The sequence below is a fragment of the Oryzias latipes genome, chromosome 16, assembly GCF_053564925.1.
Source record: "Oryzias latipes strain Hd-rR chromosome 16, Olatipes_Hd-rR_3.1".
Taxonomy (NCBI): domain Eukaryota; kingdom Metazoa; phylum Chordata; class Actinopteri; order Beloniformes; family Adrianichthyidae; genus Oryzias; species Oryzias latipes.
Genome location: NC_136252.1, coordinates 3,568,931 through 3,594,018, shown reverse-complemented (window position 1 = coordinate 3,594,018; position 25,088 = coordinate 3,568,931). Strand labels below are relative to the sequence as shown.

Genomic DNA, 25,088 nt, shown 5'->3' with positions numbered 1-25,088 from the left:
TCACAGTAACGTTTGTTTTTAGCTGTGTCATTTTTGTTTGTTTTTTCTTTTGTATGTTGCGATCATGGTTAGGAGTTACAGGTAATTTGAAGACGTTAACGCGGCTAACGAGTTACAAACAAGTTCTAGAGTTAATGTGAACGATAAAGTCTGACTGATGGACTTATCTCTGACTCTTCTGTCTCGCTTTATGTGTCTTGTAGTTTGGTGCATCTTATATGTGTCATAAGTTGAAAAATGGATCATTCATTGACGGTGCGTCTTATAATCCTGTGTGCCTGCAGTTTAGAAAATATGGTACTTTTTGTAAAAGTTTGCTTCAGGTTTCCCAACAGTTGGTGCAAAAATGTTTGAAGCGATGCAACATCTTTGCTTTTCAAGATTTTTAAGCCGACTCAGCTGTGTTTTTGTAGAGTTTAGGTCTTAATTTTTACTGCGATCTTGTCTGACAGAAGCTTCTAACTGTTGGAGGGTTTGCCCTTTGCTATGAAGGTGTCTTCCTTTATTGTTGTCCAAGATGTTCTCTGTTGCCGGAAAATATTTAGACCCAAACTTTTCTAAAGTCTGCAGACTGTGGTTCTGTGTCGTCATGGTGAAAAACAATCAGCTTCCCCTGAAAAGGATGTCATCTGGGAAGCATTTCGATCTCTAGAAACTTTATGTACCTTTTGTCATCGATAGTTCCTTCCAGAACATGCAAGTACACATGCACCCCCATATCATTAGACGAGGTGTCAAACTTATTTTCACCGAAGGCCACATCAGCATAGTGTGATCATCCTCAAAGGGTCAGATACAACTTATACATGTAACTAAATGTAATGACAAATACATGTAACTACTCCTTAATGTTAAATAACTCATTATTTATTTATTAGAACCTTTTGAAGTGACAATTACAGTTGCATAGAAAACATGTTTTCTTGTTACTGTAGTATAAATCCTTTTACATTTGATTCTGTCAGGTTAGGTTATATGGACAGTGTTTAAGTCCTAATGTATCGTTGCCCAATCAAATGTTCAAGTCCAATTCCCCCCAGATATGAATAAATACACACCAATTTTTATTTTCTATTTTAATAAATTAAAAACTTGTATACTCTAGCCACATTTGGCCCGCAGGCCTTGAGTTTGACACATGTGTCATTAGAGATGCTGACCTTTGAACTGCATTCTGGACCTTCTGTTTTTGTCCTGAGCGTCATGATTGTCAACAGTAAAAAAAATGAAGCAAGCGTTTTAACTTAACTTAATTTAACTTTAGCTTTAGTGTTGACTATCGTATTTATTCAACCTTTCACACAAAATCCAAGATTCCAGCGGATTCTAAAGTAAGTAAAGTGTTGAAAAAGAAGGTAAAAGCCCTTTTCTCTGCTTCAGGATGGGCTGGTTCACGTCGATCGTGTGAACGGTGGAAGAATTGCAGTGAGAGCGTCTGTCATTCAGGTGTTCCTGGCGACACTTCTGGTGTTAAAGGATTAAACCATTACAGCTTATTCCACAAGATCAGTTTCACACTCAACCATGTGCATCAATTGTGGTTCTCTTTTTTTCATTAGAGTTTTAGTCAGCATTTAAAAACAGCTCATGCTTCCCGTAAGTATTCCTATCCAGTGATGTCAGTATCACAGTCTTGCCAATTAGTGTTGCAGTCCTGTCTGAAGGACAGAAGACCCAGAGAAAGGTCTTTACCCTTGTCCTTGAGATGTTTCAGTTTCTCTTCCCTTTCAGTCTTCTCCTGCAGATTGGTGATACCGTTTGCAAAGTATTTGAAGTTTGACATTGAAGAACTAGTTTCTAAAGTATCCCACAATTCTTTTACAAACTATTTCAGGGACTTGGGAACCTTCACACATCTTTCCTCTGAGGAAACTCTGCCTCAGAAAGACTTCTCTGTTACTATTCTTGCTGTACATTTATTATCACTATTGGAGGCCAGACGTCCTTTTAGTTGAATCCCTGAAAAGAGTTTATTTTTCTCCAAAGATCTGTTGCAGGACCCAAACAAATATTGATCTCATTCATTGTTTAAAAAAAGTGCATTTTCAACATAAAAGTTAATATTAAAGATTTTATTCTTTTTACATTTTGAAAAAAACATTGTGTTTTTACGCAATGAAACTGCATGTTTACTCTACATTTCTACTCAAACGAATGTATCATCAGGAACGTGTTGTTAGAACATTGAGGCTTTTTCTAGTCAAATCCTTTTGTCGTTGTTCAGACGGCTTTATATTTAGTGATTCTAACTGTCTGCTTTGAGTTGATGCATCACTGACTTCACGTGACTTGATCACTTTTTGAGTTTAAATCAATTAGTCTTTAGGAGAATAAAAGCTTTTTATCTGGAGATGGTCCCTTTGGACTAATGGACCCACTCCATTGAAAGTTGTGTCTTCGGTTCTTCTGGAATTTTTCTGGCGATGGAGGACATATTCTTAGAAAAATCCACTCATTTGTGAGAATTTCTTTATTCAAAGTGCTGTGAATAATGAGCAGACAAAGCAAGGGTTGTTATGTAGAAAATACACTGGGCGGGGCCTCAAGCTCCCTGTTCTCCTCCAGCCTCCTGCAGACAAATAGATCCATGAACGTCTTTGTTTTACTGGTCTGAGCTGCTGTCTGGCTCCCAACTTCACGGCTGAATAGATCTGATATTGCTGCCATTGTTTTTGCACCGCTAATGTTAGGTTGGGGGTGTGAAAGGCTGAGAGGGAAAACAGAGAGCTCTTATTAGTTATGAGTGATGGGAAGGGGAGTTGGCTCGCTCCACGTCAACAGTCCTGCCGCACACAACTTGGTGGCAAATTTCTATTGAACTCCTGCTGCTCTGCAGAAACTATGTCCTAGAAAACAACACGTTTTCTGATTGAGACTAAAAACGGCATCATCATAATCAAAACACTACCTTAACTCAAAAGATGATCGCAGTGGGACTTTAAGAAGCGGATAAAGTCTGAAGACTAAAAATGTTGACACCAAATTTCTTATTCCACACACCTTAACATGTTGATGTCTGGCATCTTGAGAGCAACATGAGAAATGAAGGGTTGAGACTCCATTTTTTGTTTTTGTAAACGTTAATCTGACTGTAAGATTATAAAAACATATTTCCTCTCAGATTAGTCTGTTAACCACAAACGGATTTGTCCGTAATAAATGTCAGAAATGACAGTTTATGGCATATTGTGCTCCGTCTGATCGCTCCCAGTCTGGATCTCACCAATAAGCAAAAATTGGTTGCCATAGCAATAACTGAAACATAAATCTCCATGGTCCTCATGTGGTGCCTGATTAAAAACCCTTGAAAGCATAATCCCCACTGCTGCTGCTCTTCAATTCTATTTGAACTGGACGCAGTAAACAGACGAACGTGACACTAAACTCTCTGCAGGTGCTCATTTTACAATCAGCTGCAACAAAGTGACCATAAGGCCTCAGCCAGGCTGGTGGACGGCCATATATGATGGATGAAGAGGCACTTTCTGCTGAATTCAGACCGGAAGGCACAAGACTCACTGATGGGAGTGTTACTGCTGCTGTGAAACCAAGGCAATTACTGCGCTGAAAGGCAGCTGAGGATCTGTGGTGTAAAGCTGGAAGAAAGACAAAAAAAATCTAAGAATTAAAAAAAATCCAAATTTTACCTTTTCAAATATTTTTAAGTGCAGTAGCTAAGACGTCACTAACTTGAAAAAGAAGCCTTTTTTAAACTCAGCTGGTACACTTGGAGGAGAGCACTTAACAGAGAATCTCTGCACTGATAGCACTGTAATTAAATAGAACAAATGCTTTTTTCCTTAATCTTTCTGCTCTATAGGTGCAGAAATTACAGGTCAGATGCCCCCATTTGGCTTGTCAGAGAGGGATCACGCTTAAATGACATGTAATGTAATTTCATGACATCATGTAATTATGCCTGAGCCTTGTTGAGGTCCTCTCTATCCTGCTTTTTCTACATCACAGTGGCTCCAATGAGTTTGTCTCATCGTAGCAGAAGCTCTAATTTATCCTCATCCTTATGTAGACTTGATCACGCAGGTGGTTTGCAAAGGTGAGGCTCTGTCATTGCTCTGACCACACTGTGAATTCCCCAAATGTGGGAATCTCAACTGCACAAACAAGATTTCTCTTCAACCCACTCCTTTTCAAGCACGCAGTCTTGCTTTATCTGTCGATTTTACACTCTTGGGTATATTTTCATATCTGTTTGAAATAAAATTGAAATTGAATGCTACAGAGAAAGAGGGTCTTGTGGCCTCTAAAAGAAGGAGGTGTAGCAGGAAAGAAGCCTCTCTGGGGCTGATGTGCTGCAGCTGGATTCCTGTTCCTGCCAAACACTGGCAGACAAGCAGAAGTGGATTGATTTGTCGAGTGTGCATCTGGTAGGAGAACTCTAGCACAATAGCATATGAATATTGTGGTTCGCGATTGTCATTTGTTTACTTGTTTACTGACTTAAGAGCCAGTTGTCATGGTGACAGCCGCGCAGGAACAAAGCGTGACGGAAGGGATACGGGTTGTGTTTAGACGGTGTTTGTTGGAGCCGTGATCGCTCAGGCTGCCCCTCGTGGCTTAGTCAAGATAAACTCTCTGCTGTGACTCTGAAAGGCTTTTTTCCCCTCGAAATGGACAATTTGAAGAGGAAAATCCATTTTTATTGGGCTTTGTATAAAAATGCTTGAATTATTGAAACGGTATCACTTTGTTTAGGATCATCCCAGTCTTTTTGGTGTTTTAACATGTTCTTGTGGCTTTTTTCTGTTGATGGAGGACATGTAAAAAAAATGTTTTGATTAGAAAATGCATTTCTGAGTGTTCCTTGATTCAAATTGTTGGAGTAGACCAGAAAAAAATGCTGTTTATTAGTGACATAGAAAATATGCTGGGGGGTCACACGCTCCGAGCTCTCAGCAACTGGGAGAGGAAGGGGGGACGGGGTTGCTCCTCATCAACACCCCGCCCACAGTGAACCTCAGAGGTGATTTTCTAACAAACTCCTGCTGCTCTACAGAAACTATGTCCTAGGAGAATGACCGTTTTTTTGGTTTTGGCTGAAAACAGCATCATAATAATTAAAAGACCACGCAGAACACTTTGAAAAAGGATCAAAAGATGATCAGATTTTTGACATGCATGGTTCCAGCCTACAGGACACCGCCTTGAGGCTCAGCCTGAGCCCATTACTGCTAATTATCTTCCTTTTCCTGAGCCTCTGAGGTGTCAAATCAAAAACTACAGCTTTTGTGATTTCTTGCTACCAGCTGTAATAAGCCAGTGAAATATTCTACACAAGAGCTTCGATAAGCCTAAATAGCTGCCATTGTGTCATAAGGGTTAGGCTGGGAAACGATTTGAAAGTGGTTTAGTGGTTTTTGCTGACTTTGCGTTTGTTTAAATTGCTCATCCTTACTGTAGAGAGAAAAACTGTCCATGTTTCTCTACAGTTTCTCAAATCTTTTCATTTAGTTACTTTATTTGTTGTTTTAATTGGAGTTCCTGTGTTCTTTTCCATCTACCATCCCTGCAATATCAGTAAACATCATTCTTCGTGTTTAAATGTTAGCATAGAGGATTTGATTAGTTAAGACAAAAGTCAGTCTAAAAGATCCGGGTTTGATTTGTGTGGACTTTAGGATTCTATACCAGGAGACAACTTTCAACAACAGCGACTCACACAGGTCATGCAATGCTTAAAAACCAGAAAAACATGTAAACGACTGCAGCCTTTATTTTCTTATATAGTCAGCCTCTGCGATTCCACTTTAAAAAAGGGACTGGACAAAAAATTCCAGGGGGGTTTGGGGGAGATTCAGAGAGTATGGAAGCGATTCTGTAGCATAATTAAAAATAAAAGTCAGAACCAGAAATGCTTTTTCATTTTCAAAATGAAGCTGCATTTGTTGACTCAAAATTAAAATGAAAAATCAATACTTCAAAATGCTTTTTCTTCTTCAACAACGCTTATTCTGTCACTTAATTAAAATGATAAAGTAAATAGTATTTGACAATTCATTTTCAAAAGGTTCTCTGGTAAATGTGTAGCAAAATTCATTTAGAAATGTCTAATTTGACAATTATAATGGATGAACAGAAATGCTTTTAATTTTCAAAATGTAACTGCATCAAATGACTCAAAATTAAAATGAAAAATCAATACTTCAAAATGCTTTTTCATTTTAGTCTTTAACAACGCTTATTCTGTCACTTATTTAAAATGATAAAGTAAATGGTATTTGATATTTCATTTTTTAAAGGTTCTCTGGTAAATGTGTAGCAAAATTCATTTAGAAATGTCTAATTTGACAATTTAAATTGAGTCACAGAAATGCTTTTTCATTTTCAAAATGTAACTGCATCAAATGACTCAAAATTAAAATGATAAATCAATTCTTAAAAATGCTTTTTCATTTTATACTTAAAACCGCTTATTCTGTGTCATAATTAAAATGAAAATGCAAAGAGGGGATTGCATTTTCATTTTAACATCCACCCTGTGAACATTGTCGCATAATTCAATTCCACTTAGCATTTCCAGAGGGGAGGGGGGCGATGTCGTTAGTGCTATCTCCGTGTGTCCGGCTGCTAACAGACTCATGTTAGCAGCAGTGTAGCTTTGTGTTAGCGGCAGAGAAAAGGGCTTTGTGACGTTTGTGAACTTCTGATGATTTTACACAGCTTCTCTGGACAACGTAGCAGCATTTCTGCCTTCTGTGGTCCTCCTTCGGACGCACAGCGGTTCGTCGAAACTTCCCCCCGGACTAGCTTTGTCTTCAGACCGGCAGCCGCCTTCGTATAGCGAAGCACGAAGGCAGAAATGCTGCTACGATCTGTGAAACCATCGTAGAAATTTGTGTTTCCAGTTGTGTCCAGAACAAAATAAAGGCTGATGTAATTCCCACATATTTACATCCAAGTTGCTCGTTGCGGCATTGCCCGCACAGAGTTTTAAGTACCTTTATTTTTAGCATTAGGCTAATATTTTTAGCACATGTTAACCTAATGCTAACCCGTCTTTCGGCTAATTGCAACGAAGAAAAAGCCCTGACCGCACAGATTTAAAAACGTATGAGCGAGCAGGCCCTTGATAATAATCATGACAGTAATAAAGCACATTTAGAAGATAGTCTCCTGCTAGTCTCGCGCTGATTTTGCTGTTGGATGACAGCTGGAGCCCCATCAACAGCTATAGGAGATTTCATCAAGCTAAACGTTTGCTGGTTGCACCAACACGCACTCATCGGGAAGCTGCAGGAGACTTTAGAAATTCACCTCTGAGTTGTTGGCACAGAGCAACCACGCCCCCCTTCCCCTCTCCATTGCTGTGCTGTTGCCCACCCAGCACGTTTTGTACATAACAAATAATCTCTTTTTCAAATAGCATTTTTTTAATATCTGCTCCTGATTTACAACAATTTGAATAAAGAAATGTTCTTAAATGCAATATTAAGCTTAATTATCTTTATATGTCCTCCGTTCCTCCATTATGAGAAAATGCCACAAGAACATGTTAAAAACAACAATGACACCGTTTTCATCAGAGTGGGTCCTTATTGAATTCTATAGGAGACTTCCAGCACACGTCTCTTTAACTGAAGCTCCTGAAAACTTGAGTTTGTATAAATTATCCACAAGTAAGTCGGGTTTTGAGTGGAGCGAAAGAAGACCATCATCGTCTGGAATCAAATCTGATTAAGGTTCTTTCTCAGCACCCCTTAAATGTTCCATTTACACTGAAACCCCCTTTGTGACTGAATACACGAGCAATTCTCCAAGTAAGGTAAAAACAGTTGAAACTCTTGGCTTTTCCCATAAAGCCAGGCTGGTTTAGACAGCATTTTATTCTCATACATCAAATCATCATTAAAAATTGCAATTTAATCAGGAATTATTAATTAACATTGATCTTTTTTTCATAACCTGAGTTATTTAAAAGAAAAATATGCACAAAGAGACCTTTACCTGCACGGTGTGTGCCGTCTATCCATTTTCTACTCCTAACGAGGGTTGCTGCCATAACAAAAGAGGGTTACACTCTATATAGATGACCACTCATACTCCGATTCACTCCAGAACGGCAATTTAAAGCTTCCACTTAAGCGTCACATATGCTTTTAGAGTGCATGAGGAAGCCAGAGTTCCCACAGAAAAGACCCCAAACTGAGACCGTCGTGCTGGAAAGGAAGAGTCCTGACCACCACTTTGCAGAGCAGTCTCTCTGCACTGCATCACTAAGAATATTGGAACCAAAAATAAATGTACACACTAAAAAGAAATTGATAAAGTTCAATTATATTAGCATATAAAAGATTTTTCGTCAGACTATCTTGTAAAAAGGCAGGTTTTTTACTAGCAGCAGCAGCAAGAGTTGAATAAAATGCTGTATTTATGTTTAACTGTGGCACTCCAGGTGCTGGTCATTACTCAAAATAGCAGTTTTACAAATCGAAAATGTCTGCTTGCTTTGATGATTCAAGTAGTTGGTAGAGTATACTGAGGGACGTGATTGCTCACAGCAAGCAGGAGTCGAAACGCAGATGTTTACAAGAATATCACGCTAACAATGAAAGGCAATGCATAACATGTATTGATACTGATGACGGGTTTTTAGACTAATTTATTAGACAGATATAAGACTTTATATTATATGAAAACAAACAGACCACCCGTCCACTGATGTGAACATCAAGACTTTACCTTGAAATGAAGATGCACCCGAGATGAAGATGATTCTTGTCAATAGATGGAAGAACAAAATACAACTCTCTTTTGATAAAGACATTCATTACCGCCGGCAACACTTTTAGTGTTATGTCAGTGTGTCCCATCTGGACAGGGATGCATACATTTACACTATGTCTATACTTACAAATCTATTCTGACCACATAGGGATTATGATGAGATTTTACAGAAACAGTAAAATATGTGTAGCCCACTTATAAAAAGGATTTATTTTTCTTACAGGTTTTTAAAGGGTTAATTTCCCTACAGACAATAAAAGGGTTAATTTTTAATTTGCGGTAGAGATGGTTTGGCCCTCCAGGCATACCATGCAGGGCTCTGTGGAGGGTGCCATCTTGTGTCTGCGTGTTTTTTTTTCTTGTAAGCACGAGGCAGACAAGGAGCTGCGTGACCAGCAGAGAAAGATCGGCAGTGTTATAGAAAGAGGAAGAAAAATAAGTTGAAGAATTAAAAGAAGCTACTTTTTGTTTTTTAAGATCGGTTACGTTGTGTGCCGAAAGAACATTTTCAGAGCGGCTACGTTGTGAACGTGTCGCGTTTAAGAATTCTTGGAAATTCCGGTAAGTAGGAAAGAGTTGTATATGGAGTTGACGGTTATGTTTTAAATTAAATTCTGTTAAAAAGGGGAACAAAACAATTCGGAGTATATAGAAAATGTTAATTTTTGTTCTGTGTTATAAATGTTTACTTTATCTGATTTCTTTCTGATATACATATGCGTGAATATGTATTTTTGATAAGTTAATTGAAATGGTGGTTGAAGTATTCATTGTTTAAAAGAATTGTATTATACCATGGTTATAATAATTTTATTTGTTAAAACTTAATTCATACAGTTATTTTTTCAGATTTGTGGAAAGGGAAAATCCTTTTACTAATAGTAAATACTTGTTAAAAGAATTACTGATTTTTTTGTTTGTAAATTGGTTTTGGTGAACTACTAAAAACAAAGAACACCATAAAAACAATTTCCAAATTACAGGGAAAAGATACTGAGTTTATTCTGTACTATGTGCAGAATTGTTTTGATGACCCTCAATTGTAGCTCGGACTACAATTCTTCGTTGGAAGTCGATGGCGAGCCAGGCGTAGAACGAGAGTATCCTGTTGAAGATTGAAGTACAGTGTGGCCAGCTGTTACTGATTCCCATCAACAGGATTGAACCCAATCTGACAGGACAAGTGATAAGGAACATTCCCATACACACTCACTTATCATACCCGGGTAGAGAACAAATTGAGTGCACAAACGAGACAAAGGACAATTTATTTTATACTATTTTTTTATGAAGCTGATTTATTTTGTAAAAGAAATTTAGTTTTAGGAAGAAATTATTGTTTATGTTGTATTATATGTTGTGAGAGGTAATGGAATAAACCTGCCCTCTGTTAGTTAAACACATTGTTGTTTTTCTTCTCTTCCTACATAGAACCTAGTAACTTTGTGTAGCTTTTGCTGGTTAAGTTTGACACAAGTACTACATAAGACATCCCTAGATGTCGGGGCGTAGAATAGCAGGATATATAAAAAACATTTGCTCAGTTTCTAGTTTTATTTGCTCCATTTTTGGATGTAGTCCATGCTCTCTGCTTTCAGCTCACAGATGCTTTAACAATGCTAGCTTTAGTTCCTGATGTGTTTTCAAAGCCAACAAACTGTTTTGTCAAAAAAATAACAGCAGGAAGTAGATATTTTTCACGTCTTGCTTGTTATGTTGTTTCGTTTTTCTGTGATTTATCAGCCATTTGTGCCCTTGCTTAAAATGCGACTCACTTCCATACAAGTGTTCACGCTGTGTTGTCTGCACACACACCACCACAGATGGAGAGATACCTTATGTTTGAATGAAGCGAGGACAACTGCTGTTTCACTTACATCAAACACGGGCAGTGAACATCAGAATGTACTACACAAGTGTAGACATAGTGAGTCTATTTGTTTGTTGGTTTGCTACTGAACCCGTTGGTTTCTGCAGATGCTGAACAATCGGACAACATCCCATCAGGAAACCCAGGACTGCTGGACGCAATGATTACTAGTTTGAGTTTTATTTTTATCCTTCCAGCAAAAAGTCAAACATTAAACTCCTGACAGTTGGGGCACAAACACAACTAACAGACTATAACATTTTATACCAGGGTCAGGCTTATTATTTGATTCTGATTGGTTTTTAAAAGTGATAATGTGCACCTAAGAAAGAAGTATTATTCACATAGCCTGAAAGTTTGATATTATTGCGCTGGCCTTAATGCCAGTTGGTAACCACAGCAACAGAACCTTGGGACAGGTGGACAGGCGTTATTCCACTGTTGATCACGACAGCAAGACAGAAAGTTATACTGTGGCTAAGCAGGATGATGCCCTTCGAGGGGTCCATTATCAGAAATTATTGTACTTTGTGGACGCCCCATCGTCAGGCAAATTTGTTGTTAGCCATTTGAGAGAAATTTAAGAAAATAACACCGATAAAAGTTGTTAAATCTCTGCAAATGTTGAAGGGAAACTTCTGGTTTTGTTCACCTTTCAGCCACTGCGAAGCAGCTTTCACTGATCCGCACAGGTGATTTGGCAGAGAGTTTTACACCGGTCAGTTCCCATCCTGACACAACTCTGTATTTTATCCGGGCCGGGGGCCGGCACGGGAGACCCAGACCTGAGGTCCCCTTATGGCGACATAGTTAAGCAGTAGCGTGAAGGGTCTTCCCCGAGGACCCACACTGGATGAAGCTCATCGAATCCCCTGGGAATCAAACCCGTTTTCCCATGTGACAGTCCTACATGCGGCCAACTGAGTGAAACAACTGGTGGTTTGGTGAAAGTTGTGTTAAATTGAACAGGTTTTGTAGAAGGGGCTGTCTCATCTAACACAACTCGATTTTTGTAGCACTTTAGCATTGTCTCAAACACAAACTCTGACACCCAACCAGCCACATTTTTACCAGGAAAAGGACGTCTCTGTGAGCGTCGTGCACAAACGCTAACATTAAACCTGATAGAGGTGTTTTTCCACACAGCATATTTATTTGTGTTTTTCTTGACATGCCACAAATAGGAGAACTACATGAGGTTTCTTTTCTTGCATGGGTATTTATACAAGCTGCCTAGGAAAAAAGACCTCTTTATTTAGACAACACTTTAAAGTCCTGCTCCTATCATTTTTTGAGCTATTTAAGAAGTGTTCAGTGCTCTTTTAATTATCATTATAATGTTTTAGCCAAATTCTTAAAAACTGTAATTTCTAAGACATCGTTTCTGCAGAGCTGCTGGAATTCGGTTGTGCCTCTGAGTTGTAGGTGGGAACACTGGCATGGAGTAACCCCGCCCCCTTTCCACTCCCTGTTGCTGAGAGCTCTCTGCTTCTGCACCCTCCCACTACCTTACAGCCCCTCACACCCCCAGCCTAACATTAGCTATACAGAGTGCATGAGCTATAATGGTGAGCAATACTGTAGCTATCCAGTCGTACAGTTCTGATCCCGATTCCAGCTCAGACCAGGAAAACAAAGACGTTCATGGATCTGTTTGTCTGCATGAGGATGATCAGAAAGGAGCAGAGCAGGGAGGTTGTGGCCCCGCCCACCGTACTTTTCTTTACAAAACAAATGAGATATTTTTCAGACAGCATTTTTTTTTCATCTGCTCCTGATTCATAACACTGAATAAAGGAATACTCAGAATTGCAGCTGTAACCCTTGTTCTATCCTAGGCACTTAAACATTGGGAGTTGGGTCATCTAGACCCACTAGACAGTGCGCTGAACCTTTTTTCTTCAATGATTTGTGATCTTCACTGGTGTCCATGGATTACATGAAATCTTTCCACCTTTATCCACCTTTGTCATGGTAGGAAGAACACGTCAATGTAAGGGGGGGGGTCATCTAAGATAGCACAACGGTTAAGATTAATTTTTCTTTCTATATGTTCTATATGTCGTCCAGCAGAAAAATGTAACAGGAACGTGTCAAAAAGATCAAAAACACAACTGTGCTTCTTTAAAAATAGTAGAAACCAAACTGTTGAACACTAAACAGACAAAAATACATGAAAGACATGATAACACAAAAAAATCATATGAAGATAAAGAATCATCAAACCTTAGGGTGTTAGGAGTGTGGTTATAAAATGTAAAGTGAAGAGATCTACTGGATGTAGAGAGGCAGTGCTTCCAAGGAGCATCTGATCAGCTGAGCTGAGCGGCCAGGAGGAGGAGGGGACATGAAGGACAAGTCAAGAGCCTTTAAAGACTTAAATATTTAAAAATAGAGTCTAAAACGACGGGCCAGGCAGTGCATGAAGGATGAAACAGCTGAAAGCTCTGCCCTTGTGTCAGTTAGAAGTCTGTAGTTTTTTCAGGTGTAGAAATTTCAGTTTGCAAAAATGTTTGAAAAAGCTGTTTGACAACAGCATACATTATAGCATTAGGCACTATAAAAACTCACCTGACCTTTGTTAAAAACCCTAATGTTAAAGGCAACATTTTACTTTTGTACAACTCTAGCTATGTAGTTCAAAATCACTGATCGGCTTTTCATGCAGGTTCTTTGTCGCAGCATTTACGTTTTGAGTCAGAGGGTCTTGATAAAGACACCCCCATCTCTATTTGTTATCAAAAAGGAGTAAAATAAGTCTCTTTGTCACAAAACAGGCAGACGGCTGGTTCCAGATGCAGCAGGTTTATTAGCACAGCTAAAGGTCCACAAAGCTTAATCGTGATCAGGCAGGCAGGAGTCAACAACAAGCTTGAGAGCATCAGAGAAGAGACAAGAGTAGTTAGAATCCAGACGAGAGTCACAACAGGTAAACAGAGTGACAGACAAAACAGGGTCAGGAAACAGAAGATCAGGTCCAGATACGACGCTCAGTAATGCAGCCAGAGTGGCACAAGCAATACTTCACACCGAGTGAGGCTCAGTACAGTGTTTAGGTGTGCTGTGATTGATTCCAAATGAAAGTCAGGTGTGTGGCATCCAGGAACTGTGCGCCGGGGTTGATGAGAGATGAATGTATTTAAGGCTACGGTTTAGTGATATAAACACCACATACCCCATCAGCATTTAAAGCCATGATGGTGTGAATGTAACCCATAAAAGTGGAGACTTATTGCTGTGCAGAGACCAACAAGCCATTTGAAAGAGCCACAAATGCACCATTAGAGTGTTCCCTCATTTCTCATGGGAGTTAACTTCTGAAATTAACCCGCTATAGATGAAATCCATAAAATAGTCCGTTTTATTTTTTACATTTATTACACATGTTTTAAGGCTGTGAGACCCCTCACTCTACACTTTATACACTTTTCTCAGACATAGATGATCAGTTCTACACTTTTGTCTTTAGATTAAACTCTCAAAGTTCATAGAAAAAAGAATCCAGTATCGTAGAATGAAACCAATGATCTGCTAGTGGTCGATCATTTATGTAAACCTCTAACTGAACGCATTCTGAACTGGAGTGACAGTGCAAAGGAGATTGATTTACATTAGCTTACAGCCATTCAGGGCGCAGAACATACTGCGCTGTAAAAAAGAAAAAAATTAACAAGCAAAGTTCCACCAAAAACATCTAGGTTTGGCTCATGAAGTACTGCAAACCGAACTGAAATGTGTCTTTTGCTGCTGGAATGGGATGAAGCTCCATCCCTGAAAATGTTGAGCTTGAGGCCTGGAGCCTCCAGCTGAGGGAGCTTGAGACTCAGCGAGCAAACTATGAAAGGAGCGGCTCAGCAGGCCCGTTCCTGTGTCTGCTGCTCCTCTGAGGTCTGTTTGGACCCATCAGAATCACAGAAACACACTTCTACGCTCAGGGACAAATCAAAGAAAGCCAAGCTGGGATTCTGGTCAATATCTGTCAATCTGGACTTTAACAAAGCTATAAAACGATGCGTTTCATTCACCTACTGAATCCTGATCTGGAAAAAAGGGTCTTCTTTAATTTATTATCCTCTAAAGAAAAGAAAAAACTTTAAAATCATAATATTTTTATATCACACACATAAAAATAGACATTTTAACATTAGGATCATTCATGTTCTGAATGATATCTCCGTATCCTCTCACAGGAGATGGATAACGGTCATTTCAATATGCATTTACACACCTGTAAAATATATTACATATATAATATATTCACATAAGTATTTTTTAACTGTCTTGGTAAAAAAACGGTAGGATGGATTGTCCATTCTTCCTTCATCTGGGATAAGAGACCTGGATGAAAACTCTTAAGTGCAGAGCTATCACAGAAACACGGATACAAAGCTCAACTCGAATTCCTGTTGAAAGTCTCGAATCAGCCCCAGACCTCGAAAAGTGTTGAAATGGCTGCACCTCTCTTCACCTCTCTCTGCTGGAGCATAAGGAGCGCTCAGGAACACTGAACCCATCTAGTCCATCTCTGAGTGGGGATCAGAGGGCGACATCCACCATGGCTAAGAGTACAAGACAGCCATTAAACACGCCGGCATGCTCTGAAGCATGCGTTATTAATAGAACAGGCAGGACACTCTGGCAATACGGGGACAGTAAGTAGTTGTCCTTTGTTAGTGTTTCACACTTGTCAAGCTTTGTTTTCTCATGTACTGCATGCTAATGAGATGCAGTAGGTTTGATTATTTAGTGGGGACAGTGCAGTTTCATTAAATACATGAAAAAACAAAGATAGAATTAATCAAAAGGCTATTTTTCATCAGTCATCCTCTGGCCTTGATGTTGGGAAATTGGGTTGTTGCAGCGAGATCTAATAATCTCACAAAGATTATGTCAGAAATTCATTTGGTTTATTTTTAAGAATTGTTCAAATGTGGATCACATTTGGTCAAAAATGCTCAATAGCTGTAAAGATACTGAAGCTGACAAAGTAATGTTCTGACATAATCTTTGTTGTAGTAGGACAACAGGGTCAGGATTAGTCAGTATAGGTTTAGTGACAGTAGCTTCAGTATCTTCAGACGTATTGAACCCCGTTATTATGATTCATATCTCTATTAACATTAAATATATACAATAAAATAAAAATGGATTTTCTCACAAAATATTGATTGTAGCATGACTATGCTGAGTAGTCTTCATTCCCAGCTCATTTAAATATAGACATTTGTGTTTTTTAGAGATTATTGATTTTTACAGAATGGTGTTTTCACAGAGTTTGCACTTTGTTGACGGTCCCTTGGCAGCCGCCTCCCTGCCGTGTCTGCATTTAAAGCTGGAAGAGAACAATCATTAAAAGGCAGAAAAACGATCTTTTGTCTTTTGAAATGCATTTGTAGTTCACTCTCTGTGTTAATACAAAATGGTTGAGATACTTGTTGTCACATTTGAACGTTTGTCAGAAGAGTTATTGAAGCAGGAAGTCTGAATCTGTGAATACCTTTCAAACTTTACCAAATCTTCTGAATCCTGCACTCTGATTGGTTGAACCCCTCAAACCCCCCCCCCCCCCCCCCCGTTGTTCCATTATCGGACACAGATCCGTTTCTTACACAAATGTCTCACAAGAAAATGTGTCAAAAGGATTTGTAGCAGCTGTAATCACAGATGTGAGTAACTCTAAATGAACTCATGCTAATGGTAATTTGTCAGTTGTGATTTTATTTGTCAAACTTTACTGCAGAACATTTTTACACACAGATGCAGATTTTTGGTGAGCTAGTTCTTACGTTTTTATTTGACAAGTTCTCACATCAAATCTAGCAGCTCGTCCATTTAGACACATTTTTACCTTCATACTGCGCCGCCTACGATGCGGCCGCTCGTGTCTACAACTGTACGGGCCCAGACAGCCCAAAAACCCACAGCATCCGTACGGGTCAGCCCCCCCGTATGCATGCATGTGACCAAGGCTTAGGCCAGGACTGCAACCTGAAGTTTGTTTCCTGGATGTGAGCTGGGGTTGGTTTAGCAGCAGAAAGCCATGGCTGAAAGAAATCGATGCCAAAGTCATGGCTAATCGACTAATCCAAGCAATGGATGGATTCAATCCACAACCCAGATCAATGTTAGTTGCAGCTCTACTCCTTCCTTGATGTTGACAGCAGACAAACTGTCTGCATATAGATTAAGCTTAAATACTTAAGGCTTTGGTAAAAAAAAAAAAATCACAACAATTGCAGAATTATTTGTATTCTGGAAACTTGGCTGACTTTTTCCCCATAAAATCTGAAATATCAACATAACAGCTTTAATGTTGAGCCTCTATTTGTGTATCAGTGTTTGTCACAGTGTTGGATGTTTATTCAGATCATATGAGTTCATAGATTGTTCCACTATAACAGGAAAACGTCCACGCTTCCATTCACAGCTCACTTTTTCACATCTCCTGTTTCCAGTCGATGAAGACGGTTAGTTTAGTTGATGTGTGAAGACAAAGATTGTGTCAACATAATTCTGTGCTAATTAGACATAAAAGCTCCCATTTGCGTTCGCACACAGCCCTGCTCTCTTCCTCCCTCCCCCTGCTGGACTCTGTCTTTGCTCTGTTGCCATGGCACCCTGGCGTCTCACCTCTTCTATCTGTTTATGTGTTCTTATTAAAGGCTTCGTCACCTGAACCCAGAGCAGCAAAACAAAGATGGGCAGCAGAGACCGAACCCCAAGATGAAGTGTTTGGTAAATATGTCTGAATTACACTTCCTATGCACACCAGCCTCATCTAGCCGCAGGGGTTGCAAGCCAGTTGCCTCTGTGCCGGTCCCAAGCCCGGATAAATAGAGAGGGTTGCGTCAGGAAGGGCATCCGGCGTAAAAATTGCCAAAATAACCATGCGAATCATCCACAACACTTTAGACATACCGGATCGGTCGAGGCCCGGGTTAACAACGACCGCCACCGATGCTGTTAACCTACAGGGTGTCGGTGGAAATTTGACTACTGTTGGTCGAAGAAAGAGGGGAGGCAGAAGGGCCCGTGGCCAGAGAGAGAAGGGAAAAGGCAGGAACATAGGTTTGAGAATAGGGACTCTTAACGTTGGCACAATGACAGGGAAAGGCAGAGAGCTGGCAGACATGATGGAGAGAAGGAAGGTAGATGTACTGTGTGTGCAGGAGACAAGGTGGAAGGGCAGCAAGGCACGTAGTATTGGAGGAGGATACAAACTGTTCTATCATGGTGCTGATAGGAAGAGAAACGGGGTAGGAGTGATTCTGAAGGGGGAGTTTGTAAACAGTGTTCTAGAGGTGAAAAGAGTCTCAGACAGGATGATGAGCCTAAAGTTAGAAATTGAAGGGGTGATGGTGAATGTAGTCAGTGGGTATGCGCCACAGGTTGGCTGTGAGTTAGAAGTGAAGGAGAGATTCTGGAGTGAGTTGGATGAGGTCATACAGAGTATCCCCAGAGGAGAGAGAGTTGTTATTGGAGCAGACTTTAATGGACATGTTGGTGAGGGCAATAGAGGTGATGAGGTGATGGGCAGGTTTGGTGTGAAGGAAAGGAATCTGGAGGGACAGATGGTGGTGGACTTTGCGAAGAGGATGGAAATGGCTGTAGTCAACACTTACTTCCAGAAGAGAGAGGAACATAGAGTGACATACAGAAGTGGAGGTAGGAGTACTCAGGTGGACTACATCCTATGTAGACGAGGTCATTTGAGAGAGGTTAATGACTGCAAAGTGGTGGTAGGAGAGAGTGTAGCCAGACAGCACCGCATGGTGGTGTGTAAGATGACTCTGGAGGTCAGGAAGAAGAAGAGAGGGAAAACAGAAAAGAAGACCAAGTGGTGGAAGCTACAGAATGAAGAAACTTGTGAGGAATTTAGGCAGAAGTTGAGGCAGGTCCTGGGTGGTCAGGATGAGCTTCCAGATGACTGGGAAACTACAGCAGAGATTATCAGGGAAACAGGTAGGAAGGTGCTAGGTGTGTCATCTGGAAAGAGGAAAGACGGTAAAGAGACTTGGTGGTGGAATGAGGAAGTACAGGAATGCGTCCAGAGGAAGAGGTTGGCTAAAAGGAAGTGGGATGTAGAAAGGACTGAGGAAGGTAGACAGGAGTACAAGGAAGCGCAGCGTAGAGTGAAGAGAGAGGTGGCAAAGGCCAAACAGAAAGCTTACGATGAGCTATATGACAGGTTAGACACAAAGGAAGGAGAAAAGGACTTGTACAGGCTAGCCAGACAGAGAGACAGAGATGGGAAGGACGTGCAACAGATAAGGGTGATTAAGGACAGAGATGGAAAGGTGCTAACAACTCAGGAGAGTGTACAGAAAAGATGGAAGGAGTATTTTGAGGAGCTGATGAACGTGGAAAATGACAGGGAAAGAAGGGAGGAAGATGTGGTTGTTGTGGAGCAGGAAGTAGCAGAGATTGGAAAGGATGAGGTTAGGAAGGCTCTGAAAAGGATGAAGAGCGGAAAGGCCGTTGGTCCTGATGACCTACCTGTGGAGGTATGGAAGTGCTTAGGAGAGACAGCAGTGGAATTTCTAACGAGGTTGTTCAATAGGATTTTAGAGAGTGAGAAGATGCCTGAGGAATGGAGGAGAAGCGTTCTGGTTCCGATCTTTAAGAACAAGGGTGACATGCAGAACTGCAGCAACTATAGAGGAATAAAGTTGATGAGCCACACAATGAAGCTGTGGGAAAGAGTAGTGGAAGCCAGGCTTAGGAAGAAGGTGGAGATCTGTGAGCAGCAGTATGGTTTCATGCCCCGTAAGAGCACCACTGATGCCATTTTTGCTTTGAGAATGTTGATGGAAAAGTACAGAGAAGGTCAGAAGGAGCTGCATTGTGTGTTCGTAGATTTAGAGAAGGCGTATGACAGGGTGCCGAGGGAGGAGCTGTGGTACTGTATGAGGTCGTCTGGAGTGGCAGAGAAGTATGTCAGAGTAGTTCAGGACATGTATGAGAGAAGTATGACGGTGGTGAGATGTGCTGTAGGTCAGACAGAGGAGTTCAAGGTGGAGGTGGGACTACACCAAGGATCAGCTTTGAGTCCTTTTTTGTTTGCTATGCTGATGGACAGGCTGACAGACGAGGTAAGACAGGAATCTCCCTGGACAATGATGTTTGCGGATGACATTGTAATTTGCAGTGAGAGTAGAGAGCAGGTGGAGGAACAGCTAGAGAGGTGGAGGTTTGCTCTGGAAAGAAGAGGCATGAAGGTCAGTCGTAGTAAGACAGAATACATGTGTCTGAACGAGAGGGATCAAGGTAGAAGCGTTAGGTTACAGGGGGCTGAGGTGAAGAAGGTGCAGGAGTTTAAGTACTTGGGGTCAACAGTTCAGTGTGATGGGGATTGTGGAAAAGAGGTGAAGAGGCGAGTGCAGGCAGGTTGGAGCGGGTGGAGGAAAGTGTCAGGAGTGTTGTGTGACAGAAGAGTGCCAGCAAGACTCAAAGGAAAGGTGTACAAGACAGTGGTGAGACCAGCTCTGCTCTATGGGTTAGAGACGGTAGCAGTGAGACAGAGACAAGAGGCTGAGATGGAGGTAGCAGAGATGAAGATGTTGAGGTTCTCCTTAGGAGTGACCAGGTTAGACAGGATAAGGAACGAGTACATCAGAGGGACGGCTCATGTTGCCTGTGTTAGCGACAAAGTCAGAGAAGCCAGACTGAGATGGTTTGGACATGTTCAGAGGAGGGATAGTGGATATATTGGTAGAAGGATGTTGGAGATGGAGCTGCCTGGCAGGAGGGCAAGAGGACGGCCAAAGAGGAGATACATGGATGTCTTAACAGAGGACATGAAGTTGGCTAATGTTAGGGTAGAAGATGTCCATGATAGAGTGAGGTGGAAAAGGATGATTCGCTGTGGCGACCCCTGATGGGAAAAGCCGAAAGAGAAAGAAGATGCACACCAGCCTCAAGTTTTACGCCTTTCTAATCAACAAATGTGTGTTTTTTTAACGTTGTGCTCGTAGATCGAACAGAGAATCTATCTTAAAAAACTGGCTTGAAATGTATTGCAGAAGTGAAATCTACAGTGACACAGCAATCAGGTTAAGTCAGCCGTCCTGACACACAGCGTTGCCCACCCCGTTCAGAAGCTGCTTATCCTCAGCTGGGAGATTTGTTTGCAGGCGGCAGAAACTTTAGCTGATAGCAGTAATAAATAGTCTGCTGGAGCCGAGCATTTCTCATAATGAGAAAATGTCAGAGCTTCCACACGCTTCGAGCCGTGTCCTTCCTAGTTCTTGACTTTCTCGCTGTGGAGGAACACATGTTGAGAAGAGCATCTGTAGTACTGCGGCTCAGCAGATGAGGGCAGGGTTTGAACATTTCTGCAGGCTGTTGATTTGGTTGGATAAGGGACAAGCCCCAACTCTGTGTAAAGAAGTAGCCTTCGTCCTTGTTTTTACTTCAAATTGAAGTCATTTTAAATTGGATTCCGTGGTGGCAGCTCTGGTGTTGCTCATGTGGAACAGAGGAGCAAAACAGTTCAATGAAGATGTCATTCCTGCTACAAGTCGGTCCTCAGTGAAACTATCAGTGGCATCCTGTGGCCACGCATCACCTCTGACAACAGAGAAGATAAAAACTCTGAGGCACCACCCGCGGTGAAGGAAATCATTTTCCAAAATGTTCAATGTGCTGCAGAAACCGACCCTCACTAGTTCCCACTTTTATTAAAACACTAAATCAGAGCAGGAGGAGGAAAACCTTTCAGCATCTTTAAAGCTTCATGAGTTGTGGCAAAAGCATTTGGAGCTTTATTTTTAAAGAGAAGTACGGGCCAACGCTATCGGACACAAAACTGATAGCAGGCATGCAGATGGTGATAGCAGATGTGAAAACACACATTTTGTACTACAACAATAACCACAGCAGCATACTGCTCCAGAGCTCTGTAAACATGTAGGATTTGGGATTAAAATAATCAGATTTTTTCATTTATGCAGCTGCCTGGAGATGACATTCAAACTTGGAAAATTCAAGCCAATTGCTAAGAGCATATTTATCTAATTATTTAATTGTCCTTTTTTCTAAATTAATTTTACATTAAGAAAGGTTTGAGAACTACTGATAAAAAAATTAATTTATTTCGGTCTTAGGTTCTTCTATTATCAACTTTCAAATCAAATCAACCTTTATTTATATAGCACTTTTCCAACACATGTCACTCAAAGTGCTTTGAATTAAATACAATCAAATTTAAAAACAAAATGACACGACAAGCAAAGCCGACAACCCCCCCCCCCCCCCCCCCACACACACACACACACACAACATTATAAAAAAGAGTGATAGAATTATGGAATGTAGAGACCTGGCTTTTTCCTGAAGTGGTGAAACAAATTTTAGGGACATGTCCACATCAGTGACCCCCGCTCAAATTCACGTAGTACACTGCCACAGGACCCCCCAGATCTGATCAAAAGAGTCAGAGCCGGGAGATCCCACTGCAGGGTCAGTCACCAATGTGGAGGATCCCTCTGAGGAAAACACTGGAGTTACAACTACAATGGAAAAGGAAGAAAATTAAAATTAAAATAGATTTAAAACGATAACAAAAAACAAATAATGACATAAACCTTTATAGACATATAAAATGGTAAGTGTGACAAATAAAATTAAAAATAAAAAAAATGTATCTACATACGCATATATCTAACTAGTAAAAAGAGAACATAAATAATTCAAATATCAAATGAGTTCCTAATTTTTAACTAAAAGCTAGACTAAAAAGGTCTTAAGCCTTCCTTTAAAAACATGAACAGTCTCTGTGGCCCTGAGGCATGCTGGGAGGCTGTTCCACAGGTGAGGTCCGTAATTACAGAATGAGGCCTCGCCGTATGTTTTAGTTCTAACTAAAGGCCGGTATCAGAGGACCTCAGGATCCGCGAGGGCTCATACTTTAGTCATGTCAGATAAATATGAAGGCCCGAGACCATAAAAACATTAATAAACCAATAAAAGAACTTTAAAATCAATCCTGAAGCACACAGGGAGCCAATGCAGCGATTTTAAAATGGGTGTAATGTGTTCCCGCCCCCTGGTCCTCGTCAACACACGTGCTGCTGAATTTCGCAGCAGTTGAAGGTTCGATATCCTTGTTCTGGGAAGACCAGGGAGCAAGGTATTACAATAATCTAATCTGCTGGAAATAAAAACATGCATTAGCATCTCTGTGCTGGCAAGAGAGAGAAATGGGCAGACTCTGGCAATATGTTTAAGTTGATAAAATCCCGTTTTCGCGATATTTTTAATTTGTGGTATAAAATTCATCTCTGAGTCAAAAATAACACCGAGGTTTCTCACACACTGAGAAGTTTTGTAATTCTTTAGTTCAATCTCTCTCTTGTCTTCATTACCGACCACTAAAACCTCGGTTTTGTCCTGGTTTAACTGTAGGAAGTTCACTGCTATCCATGACTTAATGTCTAAAATGCATTTTAAGAGTGTGTTGACCGACTTTTTGTCATCAGGAGACACAGAGATGTAGAGTTGAGTGTCATCAGCGTAGCTATGAAAGCAAACCTCATGCCTCCTGATGACGTCCCCTAGTGGCAGCATATATAGATTAAAAAGTAGTGGGCCTAAAATTGAACCTTGGGGGACCCCACAGTTAATGTCAAAGACCTTTGAGGAGCAAGTATCCATACTTACGTAAAATCTTCAATCTGTGAGATAGGAGTAAAACTACTTTAGTACGGTACCAGAGATGCCCAAACCTCTCAGCCTGTTGAGTAAAATAATGTCGATCTCAGACACGGTTGTATTTTCTCCCACATACCTGACGAGTTTGACCAACTGTGTCAAACTCAGGCCAAATTTGGCCAGCAGTGCAGTTATAATTGGCCCACGAGATCATATCGTGCAATAGAGCTGGCCCACAGTATATAGTACTGTTAATACTACAAATCCCACAATGCTTTGGTAGGATGTTGGCGTGCAGTCAAGACTGGCAAGTGTTCCTTTTTTCATCGGACAAATGAATTTCACCCTCCACAAAAAGGGTTGAGCACAGATTTTTCTTCTGGCTTAGTGCCTTTTCATCTGGCTGTTTTACGTTGTTTCACTCTCAGTTATTTCATCCTGTTGTGTTTACTTATTTTTTTTGTACCATAAGTGTGGAGAGAGGAGAGGATGAAGACATGGGTGCGATGTTCAATGTCAGGTGTCAAAATAAAAGCTTGAAGTGCCGGCTGTTTACGGCGTGTCAAAATAAAAGTTTAAAGTGTTTTTTTTTTTTACTTTGCTACCGCCTTGAACGCACTGTGGGCATGCAGTTGGAGGTGCGCCCCCTGGAAAATGCTGCCTCGGGCGACCGCCCACCTCGCCCATATCAAAAACCGCCACTGAATAGTACATAAAAATACATAATGGGTTATAGCATTTGGTAGGTGTGTGTGAAGTATTTATAAAGATGCATCAAGATAAGCCAATTGTTGAAATATACCCTCCTGGTGAAAAGAGGAAGCTCCATGGGAGATTTCAGAAACGCCAGTGAGAATACATCTCCGGCTTGACCTGTTGACCTTTGTTTCCTCCCAGAAGGGGTTGGTTTGAGTGAGAGGACAACATATCTTTGCTCAGACTTTAGATGAATGCTCATCAAACTATAAGTTGTTATCGATCATTGTTATCAATAACGTTTTCCAGTGAAAAATCTTCATTATTTTTATCTTGATGTGTTTCAGCTTTTGAAGTACCTAAAAATACACTCCAGTCATAGCACAAATTAGGACAACCGTTTGATCAGCAATGAACCAAAGCAGCCATTTCTACAGTATAAAGGAGAAACACTGGAGTCGATCAGGAGCATTCAGTTCAGCCAAAGACAGTAGCTCTTATTTATTCTTTTAGCGATTTATTGAGCCGACTTCTAAGCCTCTCATGGTGATACAAGAATCATTTCTTTCACTGTCTGTCTTTTGAAATTTCTGTTTCATGACGGGAGGGTTTGTGGTGCTTCATGATAAGTGTGTGAAACGTCAGGACGGGCCTAAAGACGTGATCCAACTGCACAATCTTTGACAGCAGTCATTTTAAAGCTAGATCATAGCTGCTTTAAAAAAAAGTGTGTTTTTTTTTCATTGGATTCACCCTTTAAACACAGACTGAACATGGAGGTAAAGAGCCGTTTATGGACTCACAGAGGGAGTAGTCACAATCAGACCTCTATCGTAGTCTGTTCAGAAACTCAGGGTATTTAGCAGCATAAGACTGATGCAGACAAACACCAAAAGATTGATTTCCACAGCGGTGACACTGTGCTGTTTCTTGTGTTATTGTCTCAAAGCATCCAGCATGGTTCTGTCGTCATGCCACACTTCCTGTTAGCGATGTTTGGTTTGTCTTTCCCTGGGGGCAAACACAACCTTCAGCTGCACGACCGTTTAATGCCCATTATAGCTTCATTATCTGGCCCAGACTGTAGCAGGCCACTTCACTTGTGCCCTTTCTGTCACCACTGTGTCTG

At 40.7% G+C, this 25,088-nt stretch overlaps 1 protein-coding gene across 1 annotated transcript in view; it reads left to right on the top strand.

The window, feature by feature from the left end:
• The window catches only part of LOC101174169 (myelin basic protein), a 95,927-nt gene that overhangs the window by 43,637 nt on the left and 27,202 nt on the right, over positions 1–25,088 (top strand). Inside the window, exon 3 of the mRNA XM_023964330.2 lies at positions 17,275–17,347. Coding sequence (XP_023820098.1) covers positions 17,275–17,347 — 73 coding nt within the window. The remainder of the gene's footprint in view (positions 1–17,274; positions 17,348–25,088) is intronic.